General features: G+C 36.0%; 1 protein-coding gene across 1 annotated transcript in view; it reads right to left on the bottom strand.

Annotated features, from left to right (window-relative positions):
- Nucleotides 1-20935, bottom strand: part of LIN7A (lin-7 homolog A, crumbs cell polarity complex component) — a 184902-nt gene that overhangs the window by 133624 nt on the left and 30343 nt on the right. The window contains exon 2 of the mRNA XM_027842537.1: nt 5430-5548. Within this exon, the coding sequence (XP_027698338.1) occupies nt 5430-5548 (119 nt within the window). The remainder of the gene's footprint in view (nt 1-5429; nt 5549-20935) is intronic.

Genomic DNA, 20935 nt, shown 5'->3' with positions numbered 1-20935 from the left:
ATCATCTTGTCCTATAACAAATATTATGTCAAATACAAAACCAAGTAGTGCTTAGAAAGTCACTGCTAGAAAACCTAGCTAGGTGGCACAGGGCACAGAGTGCCAGGCCTAGAGTCAGGAAGACCTGAGTTCAAATTTGGCTTCAGATACTAACTGTGTGACCCTGGGCAAGTCACTTAACACTGTTTGCCTCAGTTTCATCATCTGTAAAATTAGCTGGAGAAGGAAATGGCAAACTACTCCAGTATCTTTGCCAAGAAAACCTCAAATGGGGTCACGGAGAGTCAGACATGACTGAAATGACTGAACAACAGAAAACCTATGTTCATTATTTGTATATACACACCAAAATTTTCATATATTTATGTGAACATTTATTCTGAGTATGTGTATGTATTTCTATACAACATATTTAAATCTACCTAAAAATACTATTAATCATAACAAAAGCATCATATAGTGCTTACTATGTGCCAGGGCACCGTGCTAAGTAAGCACTTTACAATCATCGTCTCTTTTAATCTTCACAATAGTCTTGGAAGTTAGGTGCTATTATTCCCATTTTTTGATTGATAAGGAAACTGAGGCATACTATGATTAAGTGACTTGCCCAAGGTCACACAACTAGTCAGTGTCCTAGGCTGGATTTGAACTCAAGTCTTCCTGACTGCAGGCCCAGTACTCTATCCACTACACCACTGAGCTTCCTAATAGTAATATTATCATGTGAAATAGTGGGAAGAGAATTAGCCTCTGAATTGGGAAGGTCTGGATTCAAGTCCTCCTGCTAGGCTCTGTGGCTGTGTGACCCTCAACAAGTTTGCAACTTTCTATGATTGCATTTGCAGAACAATTGCAGGCCTATATTGTTAGGAGGAATCTCCTCATTTATAATCCTCACTACCAATGAAGTCATATAATGTACATCTAAACATGCATGTACATGTATGTGTGTCTATATGGGTGTGCATAATATTTACTATAGTTCTGATTACAATTTTGTTTTAAAGGACAATTTTATAAAATTTTATTAATTCATTATGTTTTCACAACAAATTTCAAGTAGGAAAATGTTGTCTTGGGCTAGATTAATGTGTGAAATGTAACTCTTGGGAAATTCGCATGCATTTTAATTTACTCATGAAAATTAATGGTTTTGTTGATGGCAGAAGCCCTTACTTCAAACAAAAAAAAATTAACCTCTACAGCAAATGTGGAAAGAGAACTATAATTAATGAATTTTTAAACCCTTCTTCCTTACACATTACAAAAGTCTGCTGCCTTACATAGTTATGAATAGTAAAGAGAGTGTTAGCTGCCTTTCTTTCTCTTCTTCTTCCATCAAAACCTAGGTGGAAGGCAAAATGATTTTAAAAAGTAATTATGGCTTTAAAATTCCTATTTGTAACTTGTTGGGCCAATCTCAAGCAAGAAAAAAAGGTTAAAAGACTTGTAGCTGGAGGGAAAAAAGCACAACTGTCAATCATTATGCCAAAAATAGGACTTGTGACTTCCAAGCCTATGATCTCAGTAGAAGGAAAAACGCTCACTTCATCAGACTGATGCAAAACACAACTTCTGTGAAGGCTCTATTATTCAGACCTACTGCGTGAGTACATGTAATTACAAGCTTCTGAAGATGTGTACTATTTATTTTATCATCTGTAATTGCACACAGAAACAGGGCAGGGGTAAAGTATTTACATAACTGTTCTGTGCAGGCTATTTGGGAAGGTCTGTTTAGATATCTTTTTAAGATCAATGACCCATTAGTGCAATTATAGTCTCAGGCCTTTGCGATGCCTTTCCAGTTAACTAAAAGTGATACCATTGATGGAACGGACATTTTGTGCACGTTGTTTAAAACGTACTTTTACTGGAGAGAAATTAGATAAGTAGAACCAAGGACTCATGAAGTCACTTAATAATTTACCTTAATAAAAAACACTTTTGTTTTTAGAAATCAATTAAGCACTTATTAAGCACCTACGATGTTCTGAGGGCAACTAGGTGGTGCAGTGGATAGAGTGCCAGGCCTGGAGCTAGGAATACTCACCTTCCTGAGTTCAAATCTGGCCTCAGACACTTAATAGCTATATGACCCTAGGCAAGTTACTTAACCCTGTTTGCCTCAGTTTCCTCATCTGTAAAATGAGCTGGAGAGGGGAATGGTAAATCACTCCAGTATCTTTGCCAAGGAAACCCCAAATGGGGTCACAAAGAATCAAATGTAACTGAAAAATGACTGAACTACAATTGTTCTTATTCTCATCGAACTTCAGATGTGGGGACCCCAGAAATTATCTTGTCAAAGTGCCTCATTTTACTGCCGAGGAAACTGAGGTTGAAAGAGGTTGGAACTTTCCGAAGGTCACACAGGTAGCAAGCATCAGGCACTCTACTAGGCACTGGAGAAAGAATGCACCTCGTAAGGCTATATGAGAAACAAATTCTCACTAATTCTCTTGACCACTTTTATCAATTGTAAAATCTTTGTATAATTTATGTGTACAGCTATGCATACAAGGACATCCACAATCTTCTACCTCAAGCATGGAAAGGAATCTAGTTACTGAGTTACTCCTTGGTAGTACAATCATGGACTCTTCAGTCAAAGGGAACTTTATGGGTCACTTAGATTCACCAATTAGTCATGCAGAAATTCCTGAGGTAGTTACCCAGCCTTTGCTTGAAAAGTGCCAATTACAGGGAACTCACTCCTTCAGAAAGGAGTGATTCCATTGTAGGACAGCACTAAGTATTAGAAAATTATTTTCTATGGTGAGCCTGCCTGACTTTTACTAATGAATCTGATCTCTCTCCTTTGGAATCATTTTCACTCTGCATCACTGCCCTCCAAATGACATTTTTTCCCAAATAGTCTTCCCTTCTCCTTCACCATCCTCAATATACTTGTTTCTCAGTGTCCTATTTACAACAGGATATATGAGATTGAAGAAAAATAACATATCTGACTGATACAAAACACAGACTACTAACTCCTCAATCTGGATTTTTCTATGTAAGAAGTGTAGGTTTTTAATGGTGATATCATCACATTGTTGGCATAAACTGGAATTGAGTTTAATTGGAACCCCCAAAGATATTTCCTGTGAACTCCTGTCTGGTTATATATCTACCATCCTGTACTTAGTGAAATAAATGGGTTTTTTTTTAATATAAATGTAGGACTTCATATTTATTTCTATTAAATTATATATTGATGGTTTGGGTCTAGCATTTTAACTTCCTGGATTCATTTATCACTTTAAGTCTTTCATCTACCTTATTAGTTATCCCTTCCTGATTTGAATCATATGAAAATATGGTAAGGTGGCCTTCTATATGTTTATCCAAATCACTGATACCTGTTGAAGAGTACCAGGTCAGGTAGAAAGTCCAGTGACACACTACTAGAGACCTCTTTGATGGGTAATCAATCCCTTACTGATCTTTATAAGATTTAACCAGCTTTGTATCTGCTTATCAGTACTATCAGGTCCCATCTCTCCAGTTTATTTTTGAAGACATCGTGAAAGACTATCTCAGATGTTTTGCTGAAATCAATTTACATCATGTCAATGACATTCCCTGTTCTATTAATCTAATTAGCTTATTAAAAAAGGAAATGAAGTTTGTTCTTGTATGGTCTTGGGCAAGTAACTTAATCTTTAACCACCTTGGAGTCCTCATCTGTTAAATGAGCAGGTTGAACTTGATTGAGGTTATTAACTTGGGGTCTATGTACTTATTTTTAAAAATATCTTATTATAATTTTGTAATTCATTTCCTTTGTAATCCTATGTCTTTTATGGTGCAATGGGTAAAATGGCAGGCTGGCAGTCAGGAAGACCTGAGTTCAAACGTGGCCTCAGATACATACTGACTGTGTTAGCCTGGACAAATCACTTAACTTCTTTTTGCCTCAGTTTTATCATCTGTAAAATGGGGATGATAATAACAATACCTACCTCCCAGGGTCCTTGTGATGAGGATCAAATGAGATAATATTTGCAAAGTTCTTAGCATAGGACCTGGCATATATATTTGCAAAATTCTTAGCATAGGACCTGGCATATATGTGTATATATGTTACCCAGCCTTTATATATATATATAACCTCAAATGCCTCTTTTGGTTCTAACTTCTGTGATTCTATTGTGTAAATAAATGATGTTCTTGATTAACACGTTAGCCTCTGTGTGATTGTCACTTTCTCTTCTCAATGCTCCAAAATAGTTGGCCTCAATTATCTGTGCTAGAAATTTGTTAGCAATCAAGCATGCTGGTCTGTGGTTTCTGCCATACCCCTAAGTTATGCCTTTTCAAAATAAAGACAATGGTGTTTTTTTTTCCTTTTTCTAATATTTTGGTACTTCTACTGTTCTCAGAAAATGCCTGCGGAGTCTCTGCCATCAACTCTGAGCTCTTGGAGCACCATGGGAGATCATATGCCTAGCTCTGAACATTTGAACTTATCCCATGCAGCTAGGTGGTGTAGTGAATAGAGACCACACCTGACATCAGGAAGAGCTGATTTCACATCTGGCCTCAGACACTGTGTGACATGTCACCTAACTTATGTTTGCCTCAATTTCCTGGGCAAAATAGGGAGAAATAATAGCACCTACCTAATATGGTCATTGTGAGGATAGCTTACTAGCTTCATGACCCTGGGAAAGTCATTTAACTTTTGTCTGCCTCAGTTTCTTTTTCTGTAAACATAGGGAAAATAATAGCTCACAGAGTAGTTGCAGGGACCACATAAGATAAAATTTTACAAAATTTACAAAAAAAGTACCTAAAGTATTATAGAAATGATAGCTATAGTTATTAATATTATTATCTCATGACTACAAGATGATAATGTTTTTCGAATGCAATGAGGGAATGTGCCATTTATCCTTGTAAGCACCACCCTCCTCTCTGGGGCACCAGAGAAATTTTTAACATTACCACTAGCAAAATTAAAGCTTCAACAGAGCTCAAGATGCTGAAGAGGAAAGAGGGCAAGATTTAGATAATTGTTAATTCACTGTCAAGTCATGAATCTGTCTGAATTCTGAAAGTTGGTTAAAGCAAATCCAGTCTCTGTTCACTAAAAAGCAGCCTCAGTCTCCAGAGAGCTTCATATGACCATTACACAACATAGTGCCGTGATCACATGTCCCCGTCTCCCTAGGAGGCGATCTCTCCCCAGCTCCCCATATGTAGCATTTGTTTCTGTAAGAATGTACTAATCTAATTGGGGTTTAATTTAAGAATTTCACAGAATAGATTGTGTTTTATCATCTTGTCCAAGAAGCTAAAAAAGGAAACGACAAAGATTTAGCTCCAGTCTGTTTCCCTGTTTACAGATTAGATGCAGAAAACAAGTCTACTTGTAGGACATATGGCTGAACGCAATGACTAAAAGCTGGGTGCCATACCTCGCGAATAGCTGTACAAAACTCACTCTGCAGAACTTTTTTGAGGGACTGGAGCTTTTGGACGGGTATCTCTCCAGATTCTTGTAGTTTCTCCAATAACTCAATTGCTCTTGCAACATCTGAATGGATAAAAAAAAAAAGAGAGGGCTGGAATAAATTTCCTCTGAAATAGAATTATAATACTGTATTACAACACAACACCATAAAACACTATTAATAGAATTAATGTTTACTAAACACCTACTGTGAGCAGAATAGTAGCTGGGGGATATAAAAAGTTTAGATAAGATTGTCTATGCTTTTATAGATTTACAGAATTTGGAAGCTGGAAGAGATCTCAGTGGCCATCTGGTCCAACTCATACACAAAAGGAATCCCCATTATAAGATAGCTGACAAGTTGTCATCCAGTCTGTGCTTAAAGACATTCAAGAACAGGAAACTTACTACCTCTCAAGGCAAGCCATTCCACCTCGGGAGAGTTCCAATTTGTAGGAAGTTTTTTTTTTTTTTTTCTTGCTTTTTTTCTGCCATCAAACTTAAATTGACCTCTGCATCTTTCAACTATTCTTCCTGGTTCTGCCTTCTGGATATGAACACAGTAAGCCCAATACCTCCTTTCAAATACATGAAGATAGCTCTTCTCCGGGTTAAACACACCTAATTCTTTCTATCGGTCATTGAGTAACATGGTCTCAAATCCCTTCACCATCCTGGTTGTTCTCCTCTGGACACTCCAGTTTATCAATGTCCTTTTTACACTGGGACACCCAGAACTGAACCCAAGACCACAAGTGTGGTCTGATGAGGGCAGAGTACAGATGGGACTACCACCTTCCTATTCCTGGAAGCTCTGCTGCTCTCGTTTCAGTCATCAACTCAAGATGGCACCAACTTTGGCCGCAGTCACAACACACTGCTGACTCCTGCTAAGTTTGCTGTTGGCTAACCCACATCCCTCAGGTCTTTTTAGAACAACAGTTGTCCAGTCATACCTCTCTTCCCATCTTATACTTGTGAAGTTGATTTTTTTTTATACAAGTCTAAGCTTACATTTGTCCCCTGTTGAATTTCATATTATTAGATTCAGCCTAATGTTCTAAGCCAGGGGTGAGGAACCTGCAGCCTCAAGGCCACATTGGCCTTCTAGGTCCTTGGTGCAGCCTTTTGACTGAGTCCAAGTTTTACAGAAAAAATCCTTTTATAAAGTTCACAGAACAAATCCCCTTAATAAAAGGATTTGTTCTGTAAAACTTAAAACCACACCTAAGGACCTAGAAGGCTATATGTAGCCTGGAGGCCGCAGGTTCCTCACCCATTCTAGGCCATCAAGACCTTTGGATTTGTGTTGTTTCCATCTTGTATGTTAGCTATCTCTCCTAGCTTTGTACCATCTGCAAATTGGATAAATGTACCTTCTATGCTTTCATCCGAGTCATTAATAAAAGGTTAATTCAGTAATAATCGCTGACATCTACACTGTGATTTTATACACATTATTTTTTTTTTACCTTCACAACAACTGTGTGAGCTAGGTACTAGAGTTATTGTCACCATATTATAGACAGGAAACTAGGAGCTGGAAGCTTTAGTACAAAGTTTAGGTTAAGATATTCTTTGTCTTCAGTGATGTTGAATGATGTTTACATAGCAATTTAAAGTTTTCACAGCACTTTACATGTATTATCTCATTTAATCCTCTCAACAACCCTGAGAGGTAGGTACTACAGGAATTATCACCATTTCACAGATTGGGAAACTGAGACTCTAAGAAGTTAAATGACTTGCCTTAGGTCACAGAGATGATAAATATCAGAGACAAGATTTGAACTCCGAGCTTCCTAACTCCAGGTCTGGCACTGTCTGTTGGACCACCCCACCTCAGATAGCTTACAGGAGAATAGGAGGACAAGATCCTTACATGAACAATGGATGGTATTGCTTAAAATAATTATAGAGTTACAAAGTTCTCTGTGGTGTTTAAAGGGAATGATCAGTACGGGGGAAGGGGGATTGGAGAAGGGGAAATATCAATATGACAGTATCCTATAAAAGAAGGTGAGTTGGACTCTAACGATGGACAAGAATTGACAACATAAAAGGGTCTTGGCAGGGAAGGTATTCCAGTTCTAAACACAAGAAATAGTTTAAGCGTAGTCTTTTCAGAAGGAAAATGAAGTGCTTGTTTTAAAGGCTAGATGATGCCATATGGTGCAAGGCCTTGAATGCCAGGATGAAAAATTCAAACTTTACTTGGTGTGCAACAGAGTGTTGCTAGTACAAAGATGTCTGCACCAAGAAATGACATGACCAGTTTTGTGTCTATGAAAGATTATTGTGGTAGATGTATATAGGATGGATTGAAAGGTTGAGATAAAGGGATAAGGGGTAGGAATCTCTGGAAGAAGGTTACTGCAATTATCCACATGAGTAATAATGATGGTGTGCACTCAGGTGGGAGAGGTAAAAATGGAGAGGAGGAAGGAATTCCAGAGATGTGGGAAAAGAACTGCTATTTTTACTGACTTGAAACAACAAAAACTTTATAGAATTACTCACTCTCAGAATGGGAAGAAACACTAATAATAATGATAATAATAATAACAAACATTTACATAGCACTTACTATATGCCAGGCACAATGCTGAGAGATTTCCAAGTATTATCTCATTTGATCCTCACAAGAACCCTACAAGATAACTGCTATCATTGACCCCAATTTACAGATGAGGAAACAGGCATTAGAAGTTAAGTGACTTGCACAGGGTCACAGAGATAGTAAGTCTCTGAGGCCCCATTTGAACTCAAGTCTTCCTGATTCAAGGCTCAGTGCTGTATCCACTGCACCACCTATCTTGTCCAATGCATACATGAACAGGAATACCCTTTGTCCCTGACCAGCCTCCACTTGAAGAAATTTTATGACAGAGAACCCAGTGTTAGCATGGTATAGTAGGAAAAACCATCAAAGAATGAGGGAAGCCTTCATGAATTTGATAACTACTGAGGTAGGCTATGAAGTATTTTAGTAAGCAAAGGTAAAAGAGGACTGAGCTACAGGCAAAAGGCCTGATTTCCTGAATGTTCAGAGGCAAGCAAATGATGCAAGGCCAGACCTAGAAAGAGGATGACTGGAATATAGTGCATGTGGAAGGAAGAAAAGTGAAATAAGGATGGAATGGTACATAGATTGGGACCAGAATGATGGTTTTTAAGAAAGGGAGTAACATGGTCACATCTGTACATTAGAATTATTTTATCAGCTGTGTGAAGAATGGATTGGAAAGAAAAGACCAGATGCAGGAAACCAGCAAGGACATTGTTAAAAATAGTCTAGACACAGGCCTCTGATAGGTAGCTAGAGAGATCACAGATTTACAACTCGATGGGAAATTTGAGTTTATTTAGTCCAATTCCCTTATTTTACAGATGAAGAAACTGAGGTCCAATGAGGTTATAGCCCAGATCATACAGGAAGTAAATGGCAGGAGGTGATGAGAACCTAAATTAAGATAAGAGCACTCTGAGTGGACAGGAACAGTATGAATGGGCAGATTCAAGCCATGTGTACCCCAAGGAAGTTAGGCAGAAAGAAATATCCTACATATACCAAAATATGCAGAGCAGCACTTCTGTGGAATAAAAGAAATGGAAACAAAGTCCATGTGAAATCAATTGGAAATGACTAAATCAATTGAAAAGCAGAGAGAGGTAATGAGTGGACAGCTGGCCTCATAGTCAGAAAGCATAGAATTCAAATCCCCATTTCTGATATCTACTGGATGTGACTAGGCAAATCACTCTACCTCTCAGTGTCTCAGGCAACTCTCTAAGACTAAGTTGCAAAGCAGGTGCCTCTCTTGCATGTTAGAAGGAATTTCTTTAGTGAAACATTCCCTGTATGCATGAAATCAAAGATTTGGATGGAAAAAAATGATGAATGTGAAGTTTTCAGAGAAGCATGGGAAGCCATGAACTGATCCAAAGTGAAATAAGTAGAAACCAAAAAAAAAAAAAAACCCAAAACCAAACCAGTATCAGCAATCATTACAACAAAGCAGAAAGGACAAACAAAAATGAAACTTTTCACTTTCTGAGTGTAACAAAGTTATACTCTATTCCCAAAGAAGAGATGAAAAACATACCTTCCTTGGAAAGAACAAAGAACAATGAAACTTTTTTACTTTATAAGTGTAATAATCAAGGTGGTTCCCAAAGAAGAGATGAAAAATGTACCTTCCTTCCTTCCTTCTTTTTAGGGGTGGGAGACTCTAGATATAGAAAATGTCATATACTGGAAGACTTCATTGTTGTGTGTGTTAGTTTTGCCATCTACCTATTTTTTTCTTAATTTTTGTTACAATGGATGGCAGGGTTGGGGGGGGGAGGAAGGATATATTCAGAAAGGATGATGTAAAATCAAAATATATTAGTAGTTTTTTTTAATTAAAAATGTTGAACCAAGATCAAGATCAAGAGATGTTATATGACTGAGTTCAGGTTATACAAATAGTTAGTAGCCAAGCTGATCCTATACCCTAGACCTTCCAACCTTGAGTCAAGTGCTCCATCCACTGGAACACACTATCCTCAAGTCAGGATTTTGAAAGAGACAGTAATTTCCTTCTCTTTACAGTAAGTTTCCACACTGCAGATCTGAGAGAGCAAAGGGCATGTAGTATTTCAGGGAGTTATGACGCTGTTTTTTTATTAATTTATTTTGATTTATCAATAATCATTTCCATATGCTTTTGAGTTTAAAATTTTTCTCCCCCTTCCTGCCGATCACCCTCCCCAAGATGGCGCACAATATGATATAGGCTATACATTTACATTCATATTAAACATATTTTCACGTTAGTGATGTTGTAAGTAGAAATTAAAACCAAAAGAGGAACCATCAGAAAGAGGAAACAAAACTCAACAGAAGAGAAAAATAAATAACAGTTTGGCTTCCATAATTCTTTCTTTGGGTGTGGATAGCATTTTCCATCACAAGGCCTCTGGAGATGTCTTAGATCCTTGTATTGCCAGGAAGGGTTAAGTTTGTCAATATTAGTCATCACACAACATGGCTGTTATTGTGTACAATGTTCTCTTGGTTCTGCTCACTTCACTTGGCATCAGACCATACAAGTCTTTCCAGGTTTTTCTGAAGTCAGCCTGTTCATCATTTCTTATAGCACAATAGTATTCCATCACATTCATATACCACAACTTGCTCAGCCATTTCCCAATTGATGGGCATCCTCTCAATTTCCAATTCTTTGCCACCACAAAAAGAGCTGCTATGAATATTGTCGTACATGAAAGTCCTTTTCCCATTTGTGTGATCTCTTTGGGATGTAGCCCTAGAAGTGCTATTGCTGGGTCAAAGGGTATACACATTTTTATAGCCCTTTGGGCATAGTTCCAAATTGCTCTCCAAAATAGTTGGATCATTTCAGAACTCCACCAGCAATGCATTAGTGTTCTAATTTTCCCACATCTTCTCCAACATTTATCACTTTCGTGTTTTGACCATTCTGATAGGTGTGAAGTGGAACCTCAGGGTTGTTTTGATTCGTATTTCTCTAATCAATAGTGATTTAGAGCATTTTTTCATATTACTATAGATGGCTTTAATTTCTTCACCTGAGAATTGTCTGTTCATATCCTTTGACCACTTATCAATTGGGGAATGGCTTGTATTCTTATAAATTTCACTTAATTTTCTATATATTTTAGAAATGAGGCCCTTATCAGAGAGACTGGTTGTAAAAATTCTTTCCCAATTTCCTACCTTCCTTCTAATCTTAGTTGCATTGGTTTGTTTGTGCAAAACCTTTTCAATTTAATGTAATCAAAATTAACTATTTTGCTCTTTGTAATGTTCTCTATCTCCTGTTTGGTCGTGAATTCTTCTGTTCTCCATAGATCTGACAGGTAAACTATTCCTTGCTCTCTCAGTTTGCTTATAATATCAGCCTTTGTATCTAAATCATGTACCCATTTTGACTTTGTTATATGGTGTGAGATTTTGGTCTATGCCTAGTTTCTGCCATACTCTTTTCCAGTTTTCCCAGCAGTTTTTTCAAAGAGTGGGTTCTTATCCCAGAAGCTGGGGTCTTTGGGTTTATCAAATAACATATTACTATAGTCATTGACTACTGTGTCTTGCATACTTAACCTATTCCACTGATCTACCTCTCTATTTCTTAGCCAGTACCAAGCAGTTTTGATGATTGCTGCTTTATAATACAATTTAAGATCTGGAATGGCTAGGCCACTTTCCCCTGCATTTCATTAGTTCTCTTGATATTCTGGACCTTTTGTTCTTCCAAATGAATCTTCTTATTATTTTTTCTAACTCTATAAAATAATTTTTTGGTAGTTTGATTGGTATGTCACTGAATAAGTAAATTAGCTTAGGTAGAATTGTCATTTTTATTATATTAGCTCGGCCTACCCATGATGTTTTTCAACTGATGTTTTTCCAGTTATTTAGATCTGACTTTATTGGTGTGAAAAGTGTTTTGTAATTGTATTCACAGAGTTCCTGGGTTTGTTTCGGGAGGTAGATCCCTAAATATTTTATAATGTCTACAGTAAGTTTAAATGGAATTTATCTTTCTATCTCTTGCTGTTGGGCTTTGTTGGTAATATATAGAAATGCTGATGATTTATGTGAGTTTATTTGATAGCCTGCAACTTTGCTAAAGTTGTTTATTATTTCAAGTAGTTTTTTACTTGATCCTCTAGGATTCTCTAAGTATAACATCATGTCATCTGCAAAGAGTGACAGCTTTGTTTCTTCTTTGCCTATTCTAATACCTTCAATGTCTTTTTCTTCTCTTATTGCTGAAGTTAGTGTTTCTAGTATGATATTGAATAACAGTGGTGATAATGGACATCCTTGTTTCACCCCTGATCTTATTGGAAATGCTTTTAGCTTGTCCCCATTGCATATTATGCTTGCTGAAGGTTTTAGATAGATGCTATTTATTATTTTAAGAAAGACTCCATTTATACCTATGCTCTCTAGTGTTTTTAATAGGAATAGGTGTTGTATTTTGTCAAAAGCTTTTTCTGCATCTGTTGAGATGATCATGTGGTTTCTGTTAGTTTTGGTGTTGATATGATGGATTATGCTGATAGTTTTCCTTATATTGAACCAGCCCTGCATTCCTGGTATAAATCCTCCCTGGTCATAGTGTATTATTCTTCTGATAAGTTGCTGTAATCTATTTGCTAATATTTTGTTTAAAATTTTTAGATCTATGTTCATTAGAGAAATTGGTCTATAATTTTCTTTCTGTTTTGACTCTTCCTGGTTTAGGTATCAGCACCATATTTGTATCATAAAAAGAATTTGGTAAGATTCCTTCTTTACCTATTTTACCAAATAGTTTATATAGTATTGGAATTAATTGTTCTTTAAATGTTTGATAGAATTCACATGTAAATCCATCTGGCCCCGGAGATTTTTTCCTAGGGAGTTCATCAATGACTTGTTCAATTTCTTTTTCTGAGATGGGGTTATTTAAGTATTTTACTTCCTCTTCTGTTAATCTGGGAAATTTAAATTTTTGTAAATATATTTTCATTTCACTAAGATTGTCAAATTTGTTGGCATATAGTTGGGCAAAATAATTCCAAATTGTTGTTTTAATTTCCTCTTCCTTGGTGGTAGTTTCACCCTTTTCATTCTTGATACTAGTAATTTGGTTTTCTTCTTTCTTTTTTTTAATTAGATTAACCAAAGATTTATCTATTTTATTGTTTTTTTTCATAAAACCAGCTCTTAGTTTTATTTATTAGTTCAATAGTTTTCTTAATTTCAATTTTATCAATTTTTCTTTTGATTTTCAATATTTCTAATTTGGTGTTTAATCGAGGATTTTTAATTTGTTCTTTTTCTAGTTTTTTTAGTTGTGTGCCCAATTCATTGATCTCCTCTTTTTCTATTTTATTTATGTAAGCTTTTAGAGATATAAAACTTCCCCTAAGAACTGCTGTTGATGCATCCCATAAGTTTTGGTATGTTGTCTCATTATTGTCATTCTCTTGAATGAAATTATTGATTGTTTCTATGATTTGTTCTTTGACCCAATCATTTTTTAGGATTAGATTATTTAGTTTCCAATTATTTTTTATTCTATCTTTCCATGGCCCTTTTTTACATACAATTTTTATTGCATCATGATCTGAAAAGGATGTATTTAATATTTCTGCCTTTCTGCATTGGATTGTGAGGTTTTTATGCCCTAGTACATGGTCAATTTTTGTGTATGTGCCATGTACCACCAAGAAAAAAGTATATTCCTTTCTATTCCCATTCATATTATGCTGTTTTAAAAATTATTTTTATTACAAGAATATTTCCCCATACAAAGAAAAGGATAAGTGCCCTTAGTGAATCTTGACTAGGTACAGCTGGATTTTCAAAATTATATTTTAAATTTAATATGGTAATTCTAACAATGTTTTGCTCATCTGTGTCCACTTATGAACTTCTGTTCTTTTCTCTGTATTTTAAAAATTATTCATTGATACTATTTAATTTCATCTTTATTTTTTGGGAGGAGGGGTATTATTATCACTCCTTCAGAGTCCTCCCCATTCTTACCTTAACTGTCTCCACTACAAAAAAAACCTATTCTTGTAATAATAAGGTATAATAAAGTAAAACATCCATAAAATGGCCATTTCTGAAAATGTATGTCTCATTCTATGCCTGGTCCAATCTTTTCCCAAAAGGGTAGGAAGCATGACTCATCACCAGTCATCTAGAAAACTGATTGGTCATTTTCTTGATCAGAGTTCTTGCATCTTTCAAAGCATATTTCATTTGTGATGCTGTAGTTATTACATGTTTCTGTTTCTGCTCATTTCACTTAGTGTCAGTTCAAACCAGTCTTCCCAGGCTTCTCTGAATCCATCCCATTCATAATTTCTTACAACTCCAAAATATTCTGTTACAGTCCTATACCATAATTTGTTCAATCATTCCCCATTTTTTGTGATCATTCACTCTTTCCAGTTCTTTACTACTATAAAAAGTGCTACTATAAATATTTTGCAGGTTTAGGTCCTTTCCTTCTCTGTTCACTTGTAGGTAGTGGTTATTTCTGAATCACATAATATATTCAGTTTAGTAACTTTTGGATCATAGTTACAAAACTGCTTTCCAGAATTATCGACTCAATTCACAGTTCTACTAAGAATACATTAGAATGCTGTCTTCTGACAAACTCCTCCAGCAATTGTATTTTCCAGTTATACCAGGGGTGAGGAATCTGTGGCCTTGAAGCTACATGTGGCCCTCTAGTTACTCAAGTGCAGCCCTTTGACTGAATCCAAACTTCACAGAACAAATCCTCTTAATAAAAAGATTTGTTCTGTAAAACTTGGACTCAGTTAAAAGGCTGCACCCAAGTACTTAGAGGGCCACATGTGACCTTGAGGCCCCAGGTTCCCCACACCCAATTTATACATTCCTTGCCAAACCTTAAACTTACATACCTTATACACCTTACACCTTACACATTGTTGTAATGTAAGGTAGAACTTGAAAGTTGTTTTAATGTGTATTTCTCTTGTTACTGATTTGGAGCATTTTACATATCATTGTGGATACTTCATCTTTCTTTTGGGAACTGCCTGTTTGTATCCTTTTCCCATTTACCTTTTGGGAAATAGCTTTTATTCTTAGATACTTGTAACAAAATTCCCTACCTGTGTTTGATATCAGTCCTTAATCAGAGAAAATTATCACAATGGTGTTTCCCAATTCACTGTTTGTTTTCTAATTCCAACTACATTGATTTGGTTTGTATCAAACCTTTACAATTTTATGAAATCAAAATGGTCCATTTCATCTGTGATCCTCTCCATCACTTGTTTGATTAAAAATTCTTCTTTTATCTTTTTTGTTTTTTATGAAAAACTTTTCCAATGACCTTTTATACCTAGGTCAAGTATGTATTTGGAGCATATGGTGCTCTATGGCATGAGATGCTAGTTGAATCTGATTTTTGGCCAGAATATTTTCCTGTTTTAAATAGTGAATCCTTATTTTAGTATTTGGAATTCCTGAGTTTGTTGAACACTTCATTATTATATTTGATTGCCTCTAGCCTTGTATACATAATCTGCACCAATGATCAACTTTATTTTTAACCAATATCAAATAGTTTCTTATGATTACTATTTTGTAGTACAGTTTGAGGTCTGCTACTTCTAGTTCTATCTTTTTTCATTATTTCCCTTGACATTCTTGATTTCTTGTTTCTCAGATTATTTTTGTTACTACTTTTGTTAGTTCTACAAGGTAACTCTTTGGCAGTTTGATTGGCAAGGTACACTCTATGAATTAATTTAGATAATATCATTTTTATTATATTAGCTCAACTCAACCATGAGCAATTAATGTCTCTACAATTATTTGACTCAAGCTTTATTTCTATATAGCATTCCTTGCACTTGTATTCACATAATTCCTGTGTATGACTTGGAAGGTAGATTCCCAGATATTTAACATACTCTATAGTTATTTTGAATGAAGTATGTCTATCTCTTCTTGATGTTTTTTGTTGATAACATATAGAACAGCTGAAGAATTTCATCATTTTATTTCCTATTCTGCTTAATAGCATTTCAATTAATTGTAAACGAGTCTCAAAAATTCTTTAAATAAGTCTGTCATATCTACAAAAAAGCAATATTTTTATTACCTCTTTGCCTTTGCTTTTATCCCCCTCATTTTTTTTTCTTTTCTCATTGTGCTACCTAGCTTTTCTAGAACTCTATCAAATAGTTATGACAATAGCCATCCTTACTTCACTCTTGATCTTAATGTGAAAGCCTCTAGCTTTTCTCCTTATGTAATATAAGTTCTTGGTTTCAGATTTTCTAAATTGGCTTCCAAAGAAATGATCAATTTGTTCCTATGCTTTAAAATGTTTTGTTTTGTTTTACGTAAAATATGTTATATTTTGTCAAAAGTCTTTTCTGAATCTCTTGATATATTCATGTGATTTCAGTTGTTTTATTATTAACATATTATATTATGTTTATAGTTTCTCTGTTATTAAACAAACCTTCAGGGAATTATCCTTCAATTAAGTGCTTTTCCTTAGTGCAGTGAGGGACTGGAGGCAGCAGCTCTTGGGAAAAATCTGTCCTCATGATACAGTGCTCTTTTGTGAATTGGAATTCCCAGTGCTCCTAGTGGTTTTGTTTGAGGGAAAGAAGCATGCCCACATAGGGATATGAGTGGAGAGCTGGTTTTCAAGGATAAGATGACAAAATGTCCTGGTTTGGCTACACAGTCTTAGTTTTCTGAATACCTGCCCCAGAAGTTAGTAAGCAAAAGTAGCAAGGTCTGAAGTAATAAAAAAAAAAACCAACAGACAGCTGCTGAATCCCAAATCACCACTTAGAATTGTATGTGTGATAAGCAATGACTTCTACAGTATGTGTATTACCATTGTTTCAACTACATTTTACCTGAATTCCATTTAAGAAATATTTATCCCTCACCTACTATATTCAAGGCACTGTGCTGGGCTCTCTGGTGATAAAAAAAACAAAACAAAACAGTCTTTGGTCTCGAGGATCACATATTCCACCAGGACAATACAACTTGTACATAGGCAAGAAAATGGGAAGGATATACAAAGTAATTTCAAGACTATGAAAATGCCATATCTGGAGAAATCAGCAAAACCCTCAGTGCTTGGCTAGGGATTCAAGGAGGAGAGAATATCTTTATTCCACTAACTGGGGATCACCTGGCAAAGGCACGGAGGCAAAAGATTTTATATAGTGTACAATGAAGAGCTAACAGTTCCATTTGGCCTGAATGGAGAGTATTTAAAGAGGATAAGATGAAATAAAACTAGACGGGTTGTTGGAAGTCATCTCATACGGCAATTTAAATGCCAGGGTACAGGATTTGTATTTTACCATACAGGCAACAGGGAAGCCATTAAAGCGTTCTATGTAGGGAATTGACATGGTCATTATTTAAATTTTAGATTTTTTTTTTGACAGGACCTGTCACTGGTTTAGGAAAACTCCCAAACAACCCCATCAAAACCTACTTTGAAACTTATAATCTAAGAGGATTGCCTAGGGAATTCTGAGATGAAGTGACTTGGCCAAGGTCACACAGTTAATATTTCAGAGATGAAACTTTAACCCAGGCCTTTCCTGACTTCCTGTTGTCTGTCCACCATGATAAAAGCTTCTCTTCGGATGCTTCAAATATTTCGGTTACCTAATTGTATTGGTTTAAACAAACGTACAAATGAATGCTAAAGAATATCCATTTTTCAATCCCAATTCTGTACTGAGTAAGTACATAATCACCCTAGAAATATGGCCACTAATTCTGTATGTTTTTTGCTGCATTTGTGGGCCAGAAAGTACAAAGGGAAACCAAACATCATTTCCACACACCCTGGTATGAAATGGGAACTTAGACAATTTACAGGTTATTAATGAAACATGACAATCAGTGTGTCCTACTAATCTGACACCATTAATATTTTCCACTTTGATTGATCAACCATTATCATGTCCTTTAAATGCAGGCTAATTGGTAAACCCTGGGGAGAGTTTGTCAGCCAATTAAAATGCTTAATTTTAAAATAATTTCATACCACATCTTATGAAGTCACTCCTTCCCCTGTTTACTGTCTAATGATGAATTATGTTTTATGCATAGGATTCGGGAAGACTTTCAAGTGCATCACCCAAAACGATTTGACGGTGCTTAATTTTTTTTTAAAGAAATCATAAACAAACCCCGACTTTGGATGTGATTGGTTTTGTCTAAGCCCATTGCATCTAAGGGGAAAATGTCCGCTGGGAAAGGAGAAGCTGTAACTGTTATAATATTCTCTGAAATTGAAGTTGCCCATTTCACTTGAGAGTGATTACCTGTCCAATAAACAAATCTTAAGGTACACAAAGCTTAAGATGTGGCCTTCATTATTAAATTATGACAGTCTCAGTAGTTTTCAATGGTTAGGTAGGGTTATGCTGCCAGAATAAGGAATGTATTACCATTAGGTTTTCCAGGAACAATATCTACTTTTCTTCCTTTTTGCTTTTTTTTTTTTTTTTAAATCAGCAGTCTAGCATTTCAGTTTCCCCAAGCAGTGGGATAGGGAGAAATACAATTGTTTTGTAGACTATTCTACGTCCCACAACCAGTGATTTAAGCAGTAGACCATGAGTAAATTCAATTTAGTTCAATTCTATAGACATTTATTAAGCCTCTTATATACTAGGTGCTATGCTAAGTTTGGGGGGATATAAAGATAAAAAATTAAGTTGTTCCTATCCTCAGTGATTATACTTAAATTAAACTGAGGGACAGAACATATGCCCAGATAAGTAAATATTAGGTTCAAGGAGAAGAATACCAGCTCCTAGGAGAACATTCACTTTATCGTATATCTTCTTTGGTTCTTAACCTCCCTCCCCCTTCTTTTGCCTTTTCTAACTGACTATGTCACTCTCAGACTCAACTGTCTCTAAGACTAGAGAAAATGGAAATAGAAACAGGTATAGAATGCACACATACACACACACACACACACACTATATATATATATATATATATAGTGTATGTGTGTGCCCACACTTGTATGTGTGTATGTGTATATATACATATATATGTGTGTGTGTGTGTATGTGTACACACACACACACACATGTTATTGTTGAGTTTTTTTCAGTCATGTCCAACACTTCATGACTCCATTTGGGGTTTTTTTGGCTGAGATACTAGAGTGATTTATCATTTCTTTCTCCAGCTCATTTTATAGATGAGGAAACTGAGACCAGTAGGGTTAAATGACTTGTGCAATGTCACACAGCTAGTAAGTGTCTGAAGCCAGATTTGAAAAGGAAGAGCAGTCTTCCTGATTCCAAGCCCAGTGTTCTATCCATTGTACCACTGAACTGCTATGTCTATCTATCTGTCTATCTAGATATAGGTACAGATATCTATATAGATACAGATGTGTGTGTGCATGTGTATGTATATATGTGGGTGTGTATATGTCTATATGTGTATGCATATGTATGTGTATATACGTGTGGGTGTGTGTATATATATTTCTATATGTATATATGCATACACATACATATTTCAGAAAGATAAAATCAGAAAGATAGCCATCACCCTCAAGTAACTTACATTCTAGTGGGGGAAGACACATAAAAAGAGCTGAAATGGGGGGAGGGTGCTGACAGATGAAGGTACCTGTCATGGGCATTATAAAGTCCAGAGCAGTCAGGAGGACAGCTTGTAGAGATATGAAGACATGGCTGCCCTAGATTTCTTCCTCTAAATGGAGGTTCTGGATGGAACTGGCCAATCCAAAATTGTTTACTCAGAGAGAAATAGAGAGATGTATGGTGGATGTTAATTCATCCAGTGATAACTTGCATGCCAGAAATGGAAAAGGACATTATCAGGGAGATGCATGGCTGGGAAAGGTTGTAGGATATCTACATATTGAGAGCAAGGCATATATAAGATGGGAAGCCTACATGTTGCTCTGGTATCCATGTGCTGGTATAGTATAATCAGTCCTAGATGGAGACCTCCAGCTTGTTGGCTAGATCCTATGAGATAACATTGAAAAAAATCACACAGGATGAAAAAAATGGAATTGGTTATGATTCTCCACCAATAGAGGGAATGACCACAATGATGAGAACAGGGATCTTTTGAAATGCTAAAATATGATACTGAGGGTAATCCTACTTATGGAGAGAGGTCTATAGTGGGAGGAAGGAATGAACCCAGGCATCTTTTCAGTGCTACAGAATTCTTATAATAATGAAATTAACTTAGAATTTCCTGGTTTTCGGCCCCCTTGCATTTAAAGGCAACTACATGAACAAGCATGTGACTGTCTTTTCAGGATCAAAATAAATTAAGATAACAAAAAAAGGAACCACGTAATCAGTTGCAGGAAATTCATCAAGTTCCAGTTATTATTTCTGTGTTATCTAATGGTTATGTATAGTTGTGGGAAATCTAAACCTGTTCCAAAAAAGTGGCAGGACATGAGAACTGAGGCAGTTATCTAGCAAATGACAAAAATGTGTTCTCTAAAAAACACCACTACCAGATTACTGTTGCTTATGCATAGATCTGGTCATGTCACTCCTCTGTTCAAAATCCTTCAATGGCTCTCTATTGCTTATGCAGTAAAAAACAAAAACAAAAATGAAAAAAACTTTATATAATTCCAAACTCATCTCATGCTATTCCCTTCCATGTACATCCATGTTCTGGCCTAAATGGGCTATTCTACCTCTATTTCTTAGACATGTTTCATGCTTTCCCACCTCTTTGTTTTTGATCACATTGTTTTTTATGTTTGAAACCTCCTTTCCACCTCTCCTTTAGTTGCATGCTGTCCTTTAAATCCCAAATCACAAGGCACCTCCTTTAGTGAGCCTTCTCTGCCAGTCCCACCACCTAGCACTGCACCCCTC

This window comes from Vombatus ursinus, unplaced genomic scaffold (assembly GCF_900497805.2).
Source record: "Vombatus ursinus unplaced genomic scaffold, bare-nosed wombat genome assembly UNPS02014874.1, whole genome shotgun sequence".
Lineage (NCBI taxonomy): Eukaryota > Metazoa > Chordata > Mammalia > Diprotodontia > Vombatidae > Vombatus > Vombatus ursinus.
The sequence above is the reverse complement of the archived record's forward strand: the minus strand, read 5'-3'. Positions and strand labels throughout refer to the sequence as shown.